The 17,317-nt window shown below is 40.9% G+C and overlaps 1 protein-coding gene across 3 annotated transcripts in view; it reads left to right on the top strand.

The window, feature by feature from the left end:
• Positions 1 to 11,191, top strand: part of TTC38 (tetratricopeptide repeat domain 38) — a 45,310-nt gene extending 34,119 nt beyond the window's left edge. Inside the window, exons 12-14 of one of the 3 annotated variants that reach the window (XM_089680755.1) lie at positions 648 to 807; positions 3,014 to 3,087; positions 10,837 to 11,191. In XM_089680755.1, the coding sequence (XP_089536881.1) occupies positions 648 to 807; positions 3,014 to 3,087; positions 10,837 to 10,876 (274 nt within the window). In that variant the 3' untranslated portion in view covers positions 10,877 to 11,191. Of the gene's footprint in view, positions 1 to 647; positions 808 to 3,013; positions 3,088 to 3,723; positions 6,138 to 8,474 lie in introns of those variants that run through there. The other 2 variants (XM_089680753.1, XM_089680754.1) reach the window with 2 other exon arrangements.
• Positions 11,192 to 17,317: the final 6,126 nt, after the last annotated feature.

Genomic DNA, 17,317 nt, shown 5'->3' with positions numbered 1-17,317 from the left:
CATGCAAGTAGTTCACACCATCTCAACATCTAACATCCCTCTCTTAGTTACTGTTTGTATACCTGAGAAGGTTAGCACAAGCTCAAACAATAAAAAGGACTGCCAGTGATTTTTGTATATGTGAAGGCCACTGAAGCCTCATGACTTTTATTAGCCTAAGTTGATAGTCTTGGGGCTTGTGTGAATAGGCAGATGCGTTGCTTCAGGTGCATTGATTTGAATTGGAGATCCGTTTATGATGCTTCTGACATCGTTCACAGTTCATTGACATGTGCATTTGATGTGCATTTGATGTGCATTTGACCTGCTTCTTAGTTATGTCAACCTGCTTTGTATTCCCATTGGCTTTTATGGGTAGAGATCAGGGATGGACTGACAACTCATGGGGCCCCCAGGCAATAGGGGATCGTGGGGCCCCTTTGTCCTCGTCCACACCCAAAAAAGCCTATCAAAAAGCCAATGAAAGGTACCAGGGGCATCTCACGGGGCCCCCTACTGACTCCGGGCCCTTGGGCAGTGCCCGAGTGCTCGAATGGTCAGTCCGCCCTTGGTAGAGATACAGAACTGACATAAACAAAAGCCCGTCCATGAGACTAACATACAACATTGTTTGATGGTTTTTTTTGTTCTGTTTTTTTTCTGTTTAGATCACAAGGTGAAAACTGCCAACATTCTCTTATTGGTCATCTCGGCCTGCCCCTGTGTCAGGCACTTGTGGAATTTGACACAGGCAATTACGACAAGGTCATAGAGCTAATGTACCCGGTTCGCTACAAGATTGTAGAAATAGGGGGCAGCAACGCTCAGGTAAGTGTGTGTGTGTGTTTTTTTTTTTTTGTTTTTTTTTTTTATTCTTATCAATGTACATTATAAACTGGCACATGTGTATATATATATATATATACAGTTGTGCTCAAAAGTTTGCACATAGCCTTTTGAGAATTGATAATAGTATGTGCCATTTATAAAGAAAACATGAGTGAGCAGACAAAACACAATTCTTTTTTTTTTCTTATGGGATTCATATTCAACTGTAGGTATTGACAGAATGGCACAACCATAAAACAATACATGGCAACAAGTAAATCGATGATATTAAGGTCGGGAGACTGTGATGGCCACTCCAGAACCTTCATCTTTTTTTTTTTTTTTTTTGCTGTAATCATTGGAGGCTCAACTTGACCTTGTGCTTGGGGTCATTGTTGGTCTGGTAAGTCCAGGAGCGCCCCATGTGCAGCTTGCGAGCAGAAGAATGCAAGTTGTTTGCTGGTATTTTTGGATAACCTGCTGCATTCATCTAGCTATCAAATTTTCCAAGATTCCTCATGCCTTTACAGCTCACACACCCACAAAACATCAGTGAGCTACCTCCATGCATCACAGTTGGGATGGTATTCATGGCGCTATAGACCTTGTTGATGCCTCCCCGAACATAGTGCTGATGCTTGTGACCATAAAGATCCATTTTTGTCTTATCACTCCAGATTACAGTGTGCTAGAAGCTGTGAGGCATGGCTAGGTGTTGCTGGGCATATTATAATTGGGCTGTGTTGTGAAATTGGTGCAGTAAAGGCTTCTTTATAACAACTCGACCATGCAGCTCATTTTTGTTCATGTGTCATCATAATATTATGCTTGTTGAAACAACCACACTGTTTTTTTTTTGTTTTTTTTTTTTTTTTTCCCCCAGAGTAGTCCTGTATTTCTCCTGAATTTACCTGTGAGTTTTTCTTTTTACCCTGAAAAATTCTTCTGGCAGTTGTGGCTGCAATCTTTCTTGGGCTACCTGGTTTCATGAGATCCCCAAATTGTCCACTTCTCAAGTGATTGCACAGTCCTGTCTGGCATATTCAAGGATTTGGATATCTTTATATTTCCTTTCATCTTTTATAAAGTTCCTTTACCTTGTTATGCAAGTTTTTTGACAGTTTTTTTTTTTCTCTTTTTCTGCTCCCCATGGTTCAGTATCTAGCCTGCTCAGTGCATCCACTGTGAGAGCTAACAAACCCATTGTCTATTTATACACACACTAATTGCAATTTAAAAAGCCACAGATGTCGGAAATTAACCTATTAATTGCCATTTTAACATATGTGTGTCACCTTGTGTACTGTACCAAGGCTCAACATTCCAGGGTATGGAAATGTTTTTGATCGGGCCATTTGGGTGATTTTTGTTATGATTTTAAAAAGGAGCCAAACAACTATGTGATAGTAAATGGCTTCATCACTATCCTTCAATAAAAGACTGATTTTTGGAATGATCAGTCATAGTTTCAATATCGATGCCAAGATTTCACAATTTCTGCCAGGGTATGCAAACCTTTAGGCACAACCATATGTAACTATGGTTCTCCTCCTTACTTTCGTTGGGTATAAAAGGGAAAAGGGTTGAGCTTTTATGGGAGGGGTGGGGCTTCATTGCCCTACATCTCTAGTATCTGTCAAACTTTGTACTGTTGTTGTCCCCTTTAGGTATCATCACCCTTGCTATTTGTCATATTTGCCATTGTCGCAAGATAGCAATAGTAAGTTCATAGATTTAGTTCCTACTCTTGATCCATTGCATTTACACATGTTGAGCCGAGGCAGCCCAGCAATGGGTTGCCAATGCATGCAATGGACTAAAGACCATAAAAACATGCAGGAATCTTTTTTTTTTTTTTTTTTTTTTTTTCTTCGCAAATCAGCACACTACAGCCCATGTGCATTGCGTTGTGTTCCCCTCTATCATACAGTTCGTTGGGCTGCCATTTTTAAATCATTGATACCACAATGCACCGTATACAGAGCAGGTGCATTGCACTGATGTGCTTGTTAATGCGTGTTACTGCAATGCACAAATGTGAATAGGCTTTACAGTTGTCACCAGAACAAAAGGGGAGGTATTAGGGGGTGTTTCCCAAGTGTGATGTGCCTCTCGATGGTGTGTTTTTACACTTTAAGGCTCCGTGTTTCACTGTATTTGGCTTACCTATCAAATATTTATTTGTGTGTTTTTTTTTAATTTTCAGAGAGACCTCTTTAGTCAAGTTCTCATACGTGCAGCAATGAACAGCGGATCCAGGTCACATCAGAATTTAGCACGGTATGTGGATTATGTTTAGTTGCAGAACTAGACCATCTTAACCACTTGAGTACCAGCCTGTATATACCCATTCATTAACAGGCCATTTTTCAGTTTGTACCCAAATGAATTTTATATAATTTTTTGAGACAGAGCTATTTTTTATGGTATTTTAGTAAAGATTTTTGTGTTAATTTATAGAGAAAAAGAAAAAATTGGGTTTGCTTACATTTACCTTTTCATCTCTTTACCTTTAAAATAAATAAATAAAAATAGCAGTGGTGCCACAATCATTGGTGGTCAGTGGCACATTTAAACCTCCCACCTCCACCTTTTGATCTGCTGTAGTCCTCCTTCCTGCTGTATTTATAAACGCTCACATCATAGATGGCGCCATGCCCCTGAACACATTATGCATGACGAAATGCGTTGGAAGGAGTACGAAAGCGTGACGTCAGCACGCACCTGAACGTGGCGGCCATCTTGTTGGTTAGAAACTTACCATTTGGTTATATGGTGACATGCTGTTTTAAGTATCTTTTGATGTACGTATAATGCTACGTTGTAAGGCAATAAATCCTGCTAATCATACTATATCATGAGGATTCTTTTGCTTTTTGTATGATTTTGTCCTCTGAGGATAATTCATTGTTTTAGGTCTATATTTGGCAATTTATCTGAAGTATCAGTTTGGGAGCTAATGCCTTGATTTGGGAATCTAATGAGAGGGATCCTACTGGCGTCAATTCTACATCCAGTGTATGGAATGCACCGTATCCCCCCAGAGTCCGCAGTAACGGAGTTCGTCATCCTAATTTGGTATCCGCACTATGCGTTTCTTGACCACCACTTAATTGTGGGGTCACATAAGTCTGGTAAGAGGCAGTATTTTTTGAGGTGCTGGTGATGGTGGATCCTCAAGAAGTTTCTTTAATTTCTTTGGAATAATAATTTTTTTTTAATCATTTGAACTTTTATTTGTCACTAAAGACTTTTTAGGTTTAATTTAAATATTTTTTCTGCACATTATTGTAGATATAATTTAAAAAACAAAAGTTATTTATATGTTTTGTCTAGTTGTACTTTTGAATTTGTAGCACTTTTTTTGTTTTGTAAGCTTCATGTATTGATACCTGCAATACTGTGCTGGCTGCTTCTTTTTTATACTTTGTGATATTCAAACATATATAGCGCGGAAGTTTCAACTTGCCTAAATATTGAACATAGCTATTTTTTTCCCTTTTTTAATTTGTGGTTTTAAACTAAAGGTTGGATGAACCTTTACATTTTAACTCCACTAGCATTCTTTTTATGGCGATGCCCATCTCTGACTCCAAGCAGGGACTCATTGGGGATATCTGTGGAGTTCTATTGATAGCAGCCAGCGATAAAGTCCAGATTAATTGCAGACAGAAATGGAGTCAAGATATCGATGATCTAGACAAGGACCAGTGGACAGAGGCATTAGAGCTTTTCCCAGAAGTCTCGCTATCCCCCTCTTAATAGCTGACTCAAACTTTTATACTCCCATGGAGTGTATAACACCCCTCAAAAACTATTTATTTTCCTGGGCTGCCAACCATGGCCTAATTGTCCATACTGTAGCAGTACGGGCATATTAATATGCTATGGCGCTGCCCCAAATTATTTTTATACTGACATATCTTTCAGATCTTATTAGAATTCTGCTCAATTCAATTAACCTCTGATGCTAAACTTGACCTGTAGGGCATAATTCCTATGATTGGTCATCCCCTTCACAAAAAATTCTAATCACCCGTTTATTGTTTCATACCTGCAGTCTAATTTCTCATTGTTGGCTGTCTCCTACTCTGCCAACCTGTGCCCAAACTTGCGTGGCAGTAACTGCTGTGTTTTGGACAGGGAACAACTTGCTTATTAAAAAAAAAAAGGGATGTCCGAACAAATTTATTAAGATTTGGCCCACTTTGTTATCCATCTCAGGTTTATTCTCCTCTACTGCTGGCTCTCTGCTTGGTTCTAACAGTAGTTACCGCTTTATGAAGGATTTATTGCTCATTGTTCTTTAGCTGGGTATAGATCGTAGATTGGGTGTACATGTACCAGTACCTCTATATCCTAAACTGTATACCTCAGAAGAATCTCTTTAGGTTAGTGATCTTGGTGTAACATACTTGATTGACTTTTATTTTTTGTCTTGGCTCATTACCTATAATGATGAATGACGCACATACTGGAACGTGTTGTTTTTCTGGACCTTAGTGTGCATATAATAAAAAACTGTAAATAAAACACAAGCTGTATTTACAATATTAGAAAAATGTTCTATTAAAAAATATGTACAAAAAAAAAAAAGACTGAGCAGCATTTTTACAACCCGCCCTAACAGCCCCCTTAAGCTGAAAAGGCAAACAACCAGTGTTGCAGCATTTACAGGTTAAAACATATCACCATCTCACCACCTGTCAAACACCTCTGAAAAGCATTCCACTTCGTTTCATTTTTCAGAGGTACAGCAATGATAGTAAGACATCTGAACTTAGCCCCTTTTTTCCTGTTGTAAAGGGTTCAGTGTTTGTAAATACTGGCATTGTTAATGTTGGGGATAGCTTCACAGCAGTCACAAGGTACAGAGCCTCTAATTGGCGCTGTACAATGTGATGGAGATCTGAGCTGTCCAATGACGATATGACTTCAGCCATTCACAGGAACACAGGCATACCTGTGTGTGTGTTTTATGGAGCACAGCGAGGTGTAGGACAGATCTGCGCTGCTTTGGAGATGGTTAAAGCTAGTTGGAGCAATTAGACTTCTGATTAACAAAGCTAGCCCCAGTAATAAAATGCCTTGGTCTATTCACGCCTCTGTACGTTTCACGTGTTGTCCTATGTTCTTGCTCCCAATGCACAGCATGTGTTTGCAGTCATGTTGTCAGCCTTTGACAGCGCAGGCCGACGTCCCCTGGCCTGCTCTGTGTACGATTGACAGAGGATTCTGTCTGATGTGCTTTACAGTAGTGATAGTGTGAGACCAGAGTGCGGTTCATATACAGTTGTGTTCAAAATAATAGCTGTGTGTTGAAAAAAGTGAATAAAGCTGAAACTCCTTCTAATAGCTTTTATTTCCATACACACAAATGCATTGGGAACACTACACATTCTATTCCAAATCAAAACATGAAGAAAAATTATATCAAATTTGTGTTGTTCCTCTAAAAAAAATTGAAGAAAAGTGAATATTAGACTGTTCATAAAAATAGCAGTGTTTGTATTCTTCTTTACAAACTCAAACATTCACTATATAAACTGAAAAATGTTTGAAGATTTTGCTTTCCTTTGAATCACTTAATGAATATTTAGTTGTATAAGCACAGTTTCTGAGAACTGCTGTACATCTGTGTTGCATGGAGTCAACCGACTTCTGGCACCTGTGATCAGGTATTCCAGCCCAGGATGATTGGACTACATTCCACAGTTCTTCTCTATTTCTTGGTTTTGCCTCAGAAACTGCATTTTTGATGTCACCCCACAAGTTTTCTATTGGATTAAGAGCCGGGGATGGGGCTGGCCACTCCATAATGTCAATCTTGTTGGTCTGGAACCAAGATGTTGCACGTTTACTGGTGTGTTTGGGGTCGTTGTCTTGTTGCAACACCCATTTCAAGGGCATTTCCTCTTCAGCATAAGGCGGCATGACCTCTTCAAATATTCTGATCTATTCAAACTGATCCATGATCCCTGGTATGCGATAAATAGGCCCAACACCGTAGTATGAGAAACATCCCCATATCATGATGCTTGCGCAACCATGCTTCACTGTCGTCACAGTGCACTGTGGCTTGAATTCAGTGTTTGAGGGTCATCTGACAAACTGTCTCCGGCCACTAGACCCAAAAAGAACAACCTTACTTTCATCAGTCCACAAAATGTTGCGCCATTTCTCTTTAGGCCAGTCAATGTGCTCTTTGGCAAATTGTAACCTCTTCAGCACGTCTTTTTTTTTTCAACAGTGGGACTTTGCGGGGGCTTCTTGCAGATAGCTTGGCTTCACATAGGCGTCTTCTAATTGTAACAGAACTCAGAGGTAACTTTAGACCTTCTTTGATCTTCCTGGAGCTGATTGTTGGCTGAGTCCTTGCCATTTTGGATATTCTATCCATTCGAATAATAGTTTTTCGCTTTCTTCCACGTCTTTCAGGTTTTGGTTGCCATTTTAAAGCATTTGCAATCATTTTAGCTGAGTAGCCTATCGTTTTCTGCACTTCTTTATATGTTTTCCCCTCTCCTATCAACTTTTTAATCAAGGTACCCTGTTCTTCTGAACAATGTCTGGAACAACCCATTTTCCTCAGAATTTCAGAGAGAAATGCACTGTAACCAGCATGTACAACATTTGCTGCCTTCCTTCCTTAAATAAGGGCAATAATTGCCACCTGTTTTTCAAAGAATGAATGACCTCACTAATAGAACTCCACACTGCTATTATTTTGAACATGCCCCTTTCAATTAGTGATTCAATTACACAGAATCAGCAGCATGCATGTCATGACTGTTGGGTCTGTTGGATTTCTATTACTCTACTACACCTGCTAGTAAATTATTTGCCATGTAGAAATATCATTTCTAGCAAAAACAGTGATTGATCAGGTTAGTGATGTCTGACTGCTATTATTTTGAACACAACTGTATATATGGGATTGGATGCGGTTTGAACTGCATCCAATCTGCATAACGTGAATTAAGAATGCTTCCTATGGTGCCTGATCACATATGTTCAGTGCGCTGGTGGTGCGGATTCAGTGAAGTTCGAAAGAGTCATGTACGATTTCTGAGTAGTGCAGTGCGGTCCGGTTCAGTTGCGGATTACAGGCTATTGAGTTCTATGAGAACTGTTTCTAAACCGCACATGTGTGAACAGGAGGAAATCCTGACCTAATCCTGTCCTAAACCTGACATGAACCGCTGAACAAGTATTGTGTCAATTAGCTGTTGAAACCTGAGCTTCAACCCGCACCGCACATGTGTTGATCAGCTCTAGGAACTTCACTAGCCAGAAATGTGGCATCAAACTTGTCCAGGTGTCAATCCCAGAGGCACTGTATTCACATAACAGTGATAAAAATGGGGTGTAAAGAACATTTTTTGCTGTATTACTGGTGTTTTGTATGCTATTACAACATGTTTTATGCTTTTCTTTTTTGCAAGGTCATGCATTCACTTACACTCTATCTTTCCAGCACCTCTGATAAACTGAAATATATATTTTGAGTGAAGTGATCCTATAGTAAGGCATGGTATTGTAATCCCATATTGACTAGCAGTAAACTGGATCCCTATTGCTGCTACATTTTCGCATTGCAGTTCTTCTTTGCACCTCTTGATGAAATGGGTCTCACGTTTTTCATCTTACTATTTTTATTATAACAGGTGCCTTTTACTTGAAAGAGATGCCCTGAGACCGAATTCTCCTTTGACAGAGCGACTTATAAGGAAGACAGCTGCAGTCCACAACATGGCATAGAACCAGACTTTTTATACATCAAAAGGCATTTCTATCAACCAGGACACAAATCAAATGAAATAATCAGTCCAGTTCTAAAATTCAAAACCCAAAAATTAATTTTAATTATGTTTTGTAATCATGTATGAACCAAAAAAGGCACAATGTGCATTCTATTAGTTTTTGGGTTTATTTTTAGTATTTGATCCAACCAAAAACTAAAGGAATGTCACCTTGCCTTATGTTGGAAAAGGTTAGATTTTTCAAGATTTAGCTGGGAGAACAATATCACCACCCCTAGTGGATTATTTCTAGGACTGTATAGAGAATGCACACCAGAGTCCTGGGTGTCACTGGAAAATGAAGCAAGGGCTTGGCACAATTGGACCATGTACTTATTGCAGCCTATAGTGATATCTTGCTAATGCTGAACATTCACTGCTCAAAAAAATTAAAAAAACACTTTTAAAACACATCAGATCTCAATGAGGAAAAATATAATGCTGGATATCTATACTACTATGGACTGGGTCATGTGTTAGGGATGTAAGGCTGCCCCATCGTTTGATGGAAATGAAAATTATCAATATACAGAGGACTGAATTTAAAGACACCCCAAAAATCAAAGTGAAAAAAAGATGCAGCAGGCTAGTCCATTTTGCTGAAATTTCATTGCAGCAATTCAAAATGGTGCTCAGGAGTTTGTATGGCCCCCACGTGTTTGTTTGCATTCTGTACCTGACAATTTTGCGGCATGCTCCTAATGAGATGACGGATGGTGTCCTGGGGTATTTCCTCCCAGATCTGGACCAGGGCATCACTGAGCTCCTGGGCAGTCTGAGGTGCAACCTGACGGCGTCGGATGGACTGAAACATTATATCCCAGAGGTGTTCTATTGGATTTACGTCAGGCAAGCGTGGGGGGCATTCAATGGTATTAATTCCTTCATCCTCCAGGAACTGCCTGCATACTCTTGCCACATGAGCCTGGGCAATGTCGTGCACCAGGAGGAATCCAGGACCCACTGCATCAGTGTAGGGTCTGACAATGGCTCCAAGGATTTCATCCCAATACCTAAATGGCAGTCAGGGTGCCATTGTCTAGCCTGTAGAGGTCTGTGCGTCCCTCCATGGATATGCTTCCCCAGGCCATCACTGACCCACCACCAAAACGGTCATGCTGAACGATGTTACAGGCAGCATAACATTCTCCACGGCTTCCCCAGACCCTTTCATGTCTGTCACATGTGCTCAGGGTGAACCTGCTCTCAGCTGTGAAAAGCACAGGACGCCAGTGGCGGACCTGCCAATTCTGGTGTTACATGGCAATTGAGCTCTATGGTGCCAAGCAGTGAGCAAAGGGCCCTCAGGCCACCCTCATGAAGTTTGTTTCTGATTGTTTGGTCAGAGACATTCACACCAGTGGCCTGCTGGAGGTCATTTTGCATGGCTCTGGCAGTGCTTATCCTGTTCCTCCTTGCACAAAGGACCAGATACTGGTCCCACTGATGGGTTAAGGACCTCCTATGGCCCTGTCCAGCTCTCCTACAGTAACTGCCTGTCTCTTGGAATCTCCTCCATGCTCTTGAGACTGTGCTAGGAGACCACAAACCTTCTGGCAATGGCACGTATTGATCTGCCATCCTGGAGGAGTTGGACTGCCTATGCAACCTTTGTAGGGTCCAGGTAGGGCCTCATTCTACCAGTAGTTACACTGACCCTAGCCAAATGCAAAACTACTGAAAAACAGTCAGAAAAGATGACTAGGGAAAAAATTGTCATTGGCCTCCACTTGTAAAACCATTCCTGTTTGGGGGATCGTCTCATTGTTGCCCATCTAGTGCACCTGTTGATCAGTTTCAGCTGCTAATGAAATTAACAACCCCCTCTGCTACTTAACTGACCAGATCAATATCCCAGGAGTTTAATTGACTTGATGCTATACTTTAGATTGTAAGCTCCACGAGCAGGGCCCTTACATTCCTTCTGTACTGAAATATATTGTAATGTCTCCCTTATATTGTAAAGCGCTGAGCAAACTGTTGGCGCTGTATAAATACTGTATAATAATAATACTTTGATTTAAAAAAGTGTTCCTTTTCATTTTCTTGAGCAGTGTATATGTAAAGTTCAGGGTTGTATTTACCAAAAGGGCACTTGTAGGCCAATTCATAGGGGTGGCAGCATATTAACCATGTAGAAATATACCAACAATGTAGAAATTGTGATAACTTTTTCCTTTTATTTCTGCTCCTCGGGACTCCTTTGGACGTTTGTGGCTAAATTCAGCAAAAGAACTGTAGGAGGAACAGAGTTCAGAGAATGCTGAGAGGAATCACAATACTCTACTACTCAAACTCTCTCTTTTCTCCTGTTTTCAACAAAATAGATCACCAGACTGCCTGCAGCCTCCAAGAGCGGATTGCAGCAATAGTTTTTAATAAATAATCACAATGGAGCTTTGAAAAAGGACTTTGTCAGTGAGGTGTGGTTAGTGCTGCATAGTGTCTACGTATGGTTTTGGTAATGATGAAAGATTAATAAAACTTTTGATCACTTACTCAAAAATGATTGTCTTGCACACATTAAAAAAAAAAAAATAAATAAATGGTCATTTTGACCGAATCTTGTCTTTTCATACAAATGGCCTTTTGCATCCTTTTAATCAAAATGATCTTTATGTCAAATTGTCATATTGCTACATGTATGGGCAGCATGCAGAATTTTTTAGAATATGATTGCATCACAATGTAGTGTTGGCTTCATATGACTGGAGAAGGCCACAGATGGCTTCGATTCCTCCAAGTTGTGACCGTAACCCCCGTTAACATATATTCAGCCGTGCGGACTGCGTTTTGCACAGGCACGAGAACCCATTCTTTTGACTCCCGTGCCCGTGACACGCAGGGAAGAAGTACCTGCACTTCCTTGGAAAACGCAGCCCGCACGGGAAGCTCAGTTCCCAGTACGGTTGCATTTTCCAGTGCGGGCAGCGTGCCATTAGCACTAATGGCACCTGCCCGCGGGTCCGCATTTCTCTGTGCAGGTGGTGCGGCTGCACAGATTTTCACTCGGATCCACAGCGGCACCACCCGCACAGATGTGAACCTAGGGTAAAGGAGAAGCATATGGTAATTAAAAAAAAAAAAAAAAAAAACTTTAGTAAATCAGTTAATAGTGTTTCTCTGTAATATATGCAGCACTGGTATCTCTAGTAGCTGTAAAGAGGATGTGGACACGGGTTCATAACTGTAGTAAGACTGTGCATCAAGTTACCATCTTTTACTTGTTCTTCATTATGTTAAGACAGTCCAAAAGAGTTCCAGCAGGATGTACACTGTGTGGGAAAAAAATAATAGCTGACCATTACCCCTTTGTGCTTGTTGGACATCTCATTCCAAAACCATGGCCATTAAGTTAGTTAATCTTTGCCTTTGCGGCTGCAACAGCCTCCACTCTTCTGGGAAGGGTTTCCACAAGATTTTGGAGTGTGTCTGTGGGAATGTGTGCCTATTTGTGAGGTTTGGTACTGAATTCAGATGAGAAGGTCTGGCTTATATTCCAATTCATATCAAAGGTGTTCAGTGTTGTTGAGGTCAGGGCTCTGTAAGGACCACCCTTTCCTCCACACCAAACATAAAACCATGACTTTATGGAGCTGGCTTTGTTCACAGGGGCATAGTCCTGTTAAAACTGAAAAGGGTCTCCCCAAACTGTTACCACAAAGTTGAAAGTGCACAAAAGTTCTTAGTTGTCTAAAATGTGTGTGTGCTGTAACATTAACAGTGCCCTTTACTGAAAAAAAAATAACTTAAAAATAGAACTGTTTTTTTTTTTTTTTTTTTTTGCCTGGGTCCATTGCAAAGCTCAAAAAAGGTATCCTGCAATTTCTCCTGTTGGCAGTGTATGCACTTATACCCAAACGGTGGAAGACCTCCACTCCTACCATTAGAGTATGGGTAGAGGAACTAAACTCAATCATGTGGATGGAGGTGTTAATTGCCAGCCTACATGACCTGCACACAAAATCTGTGACATAATGGTACTCTTGAACATTTCCATCTTGTCTAAACTGCAGCCATTTCTGTGACAATCCATACATTTTTCACAGTGCTGCTGATGGCCCTGGCATGCTACAGTCAAAAGCTCTCTAACTATATTATCTTTTTCTATTCTTGTTTCTTGCATTTCAGTCTTTTTTTTTTTTTTTTGCCTCATGAAGTAGTTTTTACATATATTTAGGTTCTAGTACCTTTAGCATGGTGATTCAAACAGTCAAGTGAGATTATGTGAGCCCAGCTTGTTTTCCGATACATACAGTTGTGTTCAAAATAATAGCAGTGAGTTGAAAAAAGTGAATAAAGCTCAAAATCCTTCTAATATCTAATCCTTCTATTTCCATACACACAAATGCATTGGGAACACTACACATTCTATTCCAAATCAAAACATGAAGAAAAATATATCAAATTTGTGTTGTTCCTCTAAAAAAAATTGAAGAAAAGTGAATATTAGACTGTTCAAAAAAATAGCAGTGTTTGTATTCCTCTTTACAAACTCAAACATTCACTATATAAACTGAAAAATGTTTGAAGATTTTGCTTTCCTTTGAATCACTTAATGAATATTTAGTTGTATAAGCACTGCTTCTGAGAACTGCTGTACATCTGTGTTGCATGGAGTCAACCAACGTCTGGCACCTGTGAACAGGTATTCCAGCCCAGGATGATTGGACTACATTCCACAGTTCTTCTCTATTTCTTGGTTTTGCCTCAGAAACTGCATTTTTGATGTCACCCCACAAGTTTTCTATTGGATTAAGATCCGGGGATTGGGCTGGCCACTCCATAACGTCAATCTTGTTGGTCTGGAACCAAGATGTTGCATGTTTACTGGTGTGTTTGGGGTCATTGTCTTGTTGGAACACCCATTTCAAGGGTATTTCCTCTTCAGCATAATGCAGCATGACCTCTTCAAGTATTCTGATGTATTCAAAGTGATCCATGATCCCTGGTATGCGATAAATAGGCCCAACACCGTAGTATGAGAAACATCCCCATATCATGATGCTTGCGCAACCATGCTTCACTGTCTTCACAGTGTACTGTGGCTTGAATTCAGTGTTTGGGGGTCGTCTGACAAACTGTCTCCGGCCACTAGACCCAAAAAGAACAATCTTACTTTCATCGGTCTACAAAATGTTGCGCCATTTCTCTTTAGGCCAGTCAATGTGCTCTTTGGCAAATTGTAACCTCTTCAGCACGTCTTTTTTTCAACAGTGGGACTTTGCGGGGGCTTCTTGCAGATAGCTTGGCTTCACATAGGCGTCTTCTAATTGTAACAGTACTCACAGGTAACTTTACACCTTCTTTGATCTTCCTGGAGCTGATTGTTGGCTGAGTCCTTGCCATTTTGGATATTCTATCCATTCGAATGGTAGTTTTTCGCTTTCTTCCACGTCTTTCAGGTTTTGGTTGCCATTTTAAAGCATTTACAATCATTTTAGCTGAGCAGCCTATCATTTTCTGCACTTCTTTATATGTTTTCCCCTCTCCAATCAACTTTTTAATCAAGGTACGCTGTTCTTCTGAACAATGTCTGGAATGACCCATTTTCCTCAGGATTTTTTCAAAGAATGAATGACCTCACTAATAGAACTCCACACTGCTATTATTTTGAACATGCCCCTTTCAATTGAGGACATTCTTTGAAAAACAGGTGGCAATTATTGCCCTTATTTAAGGAAGGAAGGCAGCAAATGTTGTACATGCTGGTTACAGTGCATTTCTCTCTGAAATCCTGAGGAAAATGGGTCATTCCAGACATTGTTGAGAAGAACAGCGTACCTTGATTAAAAAGTTGATTGGAGAGGGGAAAACATATAAAGAAGTGCAGAAAATGATAGGCTGCTCAGCTAAAATGATCGCAAATGCTTTAAAATGGCAACCAAAAGCTGAAAGACGTGGAAGCAAAAAACTACCATTCCAATGGATAGAAGAATAGCCAAAATGGCAAGGACTCAGCCAACAATCAGCTCCAGGAAGATCAAAGAAGGTCTAAAGTTACCTGTGAGTTCTGTTACAATTAGAAGACGCCTATGTGAAGCCAAGCTATCTGCAAGACGCCCCCGCAAAGTCCCACTGTTGAAAAAAAGACGTGCTGAAGAGGTTACAATTTGCCAAAGAGCACATTGACTGGCCTAAAGAGAAATGGCGCAACATTTTGTGGACCGATGAAAGTAAGATTGTTCTTTTTGGGTCTAGTGGCCGGAGACAGTTTGTCAGACGACCCCCAAACACTGAAATCAAGCCACAGTACACTGTGAAGACAGTGAAGCATGGTTGCGCAAGCATCATGATAAGGGGATGTTTCTCATACTACGGTGTTGGGCCTATTTATCGCATACCAGGAATCATGGATCAGTTTGAATACATCAGGATACTTGAAGAAGTCATGCTGCCTTATGCTGAAGAGGAAATGCCCTTGAAATGGGTGTTGCAACAAGACAACGACCCCAAACACACCAGTAAACGTGCAACATCTTGGTTCCAGACCAACAAGATTGACGTTATGGAGTGGCCAGCCCAATCCCCGGATCTTAATCCAATAGAAAACTTGTGGGGTGACATCAAAAATGCAGTTTCTGAGGCAAAACCAAGAAATAGAGAAGAACTGTGGAATGTAGTCCAATCATCCTGGGCTGGAATACCTGTTCACAGGTGCCAGAAGTTGGTTGCCTCCATGCAACACAGATGTACAGCAGTTCTCAGAAACAGTGCTTATACAACTAAATATTCATTAAGTGATTCAAAGGAAAGCAAAATCTTCAAACCTTTTTCAGTTTATATAGTGAATGTTTGAGTTTGTAAAGAAGAATACAAACACTGCTATTTTTTTGAACAGTCTAATATTCACTTTTCTTCAATTTTTTTTTTAGAGGAACAACACAGATTTGATATATTTTTCTTCATGTTTTGATTTGGAATAGAATGTGTAGTGTTCCCAAGGCATTTGTGTGTATGGAAATAAATGCTATTCAAAGGATTTTGAGCTTTATTCACTTTTTTCAACACACTGCTATTATTTTGAACATAACTGTATGTGGCTACTCAGTGTTAAATCCCACCAGCTGAGAGGCCACATATTGTATATGCGCCAGGTCGGTAGGAAGCGGCTAAGCTGGCCATACACATGCAGGCTGAAAGGAAAAGGCCACTACACAGAGCGGATGTATGAATCGCATGTTGTGAACAGCGTCGATATCTGACTGGATACAGGCGCTGGCTGGGCAATAATATTCTGCCCGGCTCCTTTGATTTTTTCAGTTGAGGGATGATAGATGGGAGGCAACCAACATGGCCAACTACTGAACAAATTTGGCTGGCTTCTGTAGTAAATGGATTCGAGACCAGTTTACACTGCCACACAAAAGCTTTTAGATGTATTTTATCCCATTTTTCAACAGTGTTACACATATATGCAGTCGCAGGGCAGGTGGCTCTTAACACGCAGCTGCTGCATATATGCATAGCTGTCTTGTAGTCATGCTCCTTCAGTGCCACCAAGTTGTCACCAACAGCTCAGGGTTGGCTACTGATGATCGGGAGTTGGTAGGCTGTGTGAGAAAACATGGTGCCAGACCACTGCTCATTTCACCAAATTGTGACAAATGGATGGTCAACCTCACACAATGCTATCACTGATATGCAATATTGACACTCAGCCTCACCTTGCACAAATACTGTCCAGCTTGCAGAACCATATGGTAAGCGCCAACAGACTGAGAGTGATTGTCACTGGGTTTACTTAACTAAGTAATTCATTCTTTACGCTGCCACCAGATAGGGTTCGGCCATTTCCAATATTAGCAATACCACTCATGACTTAGAAAAAACATCTGTAACACACACTGCCACCACAGACAGGTATCTCCAGAGATTTACACTACAGTAGCGCTCTTCAAGAGAAGGTTTCTTAGGGCATTAGAGACAATTTTAACACTTCAGAATATTTCAAAACATTTAAAAAATGAAAAATACTTGTCAAGTTATGGTTCAGCAGAGTCCAATCCATGAGCAAGATAGTACTGTGGCTCTTATTAGACCTGACAGGTGATCCTTGTTTTGATGGTAACAGCTGCCAAGTGTGTTTGCAGCCCCTCTGGACCTGGAGGGGGGGTAATGACAGAAATGATCTGAACAATTATGTGGCCAAGGAGTATCCAATAGGACGTAATGCAATACAATGGCCTGGTCAGGAAGGGGAGTAAATCCTCAGGAGGGCAAGTGGTTAAAAAATTAATGTGTAAACAACAAATTAAAGCATCTTTTGTTTGGCTTTGTTTGTTGGCTGGACACCAGGCTGAGAGCAATCACAATGGATACCTTGCTGTGAGAGCACACACTGGATGCGGTGAGCAGTAGGATAGCAAGCACAAAGTGGAGCTGCTGTGAGGGAAAGAGCTGAGCAGGAACCTGACATCAGTGTGAAAGGGGAGGTCCAAGCAGTGAGGTGTTTGGAAACAATGCTACTGAGACACTGTGAGTGACTTGGGTGCTGTGAGTAATGAGGTATTGTGACTGGGGCACAGAGGGCCATGTGATCAGTGAGGGGAAGGTGAGGAGATGACGCTGAGGGCTGTGTGATCAGTGAGCTGGAGCACACGGAGAAGAAGCCGGGGGCTGTGTGGTCAAGGAAGAGGAGCTGGAGGAGAGAATGTCAGGGGCCATGTGATCAGTGAGCGGGAGCAGGAAGAGAGGTCGCTGAGGGC

Source organism: Staurois parvus, unplaced genomic scaffold, assembly GCF_062004578.1.
Source record: "Staurois parvus isolate SC_StPar_1 unplaced genomic scaffold, SC_StPar_1.0 ptg000249l, whole genome shotgun sequence".
NCBI lineage: Eukaryota > Metazoa > Chordata > Amphibia > Anura > Ranidae > Staurois > Staurois parvus.
This window is presented reverse-complemented; position numbering and strand designations above follow the sequence as displayed.